This window comes from Tupaia chinensis, unplaced genomic scaffold (assembly GCF_000334495.1).
Source record: "Tupaia chinensis unplaced genomic scaffold, TupChi_1.0 Scaffold149964_2, whole genome shotgun sequence".
NCBI classification, from domain to species: domain Eukaryota; kingdom Metazoa; phylum Chordata; class Mammalia; order Scandentia; family Tupaiidae; genus Tupaia; species Tupaia belangeri.
In genome coordinates this window covers 757147-757506 of record NW_006209806.1, presented here as the reverse complement: position 1 = coordinate 757506, position 360 = coordinate 757147, and the positions used below count along the sequence as shown (strand labels likewise).

At 69.2% G+C, this 360-nt stretch overlaps 1 protein-coding gene across 1 annotated transcript in view; it reads right to left on the bottom strand.

Annotated features, from left to right (window-relative positions):
- Positions 1-360, bottom strand: part of THOP1 (thimet oligopeptidase 1) — an 11592-nt gene that overhangs the window by 4288 nt on the left and 6944 nt on the right. Inside the window, 1 exon segment of the mRNA XM_014585507.2 lies at positions 3-179. Coding sequence (XP_014440993.1) covers positions 3-179 — 177 coding nt within the window.

The following is a 360-nucleotide window of genomic DNA, read 5'->3' as shown; positions in this document are numbered from 1 at the left end:
CCCTGGCGGGACTCGATGAGCTTCTCCAGCAGCTCCTGCGGGACGGCGCTGCCCGTGCGGTAGTGCTGGGACATCCGCTGCAGCGGCTCCTTCTCCCACACCCAGTTCTCCAGCATCTGTGACCGCGCCTCCACGAAGTCCCGCTCCACGTGGGTCCCGCTGAACATGGCGAACTCGGCCTGCGGGCGGGTCCTCGTAAGCGTGGTGTGGGTGAGGATGCGGACAGAGACCACTGAAACAGGGCGGGGCCTCATGGGGCGGGGACTGAGGGGGTGGGAGCAGAGCTCCAATGGGACAGGGCGGTCCCATGAGGGGCGGAGCCTCATGAGGGGGCGGGGGGGGGTTGGGAGCAGAGCCCCC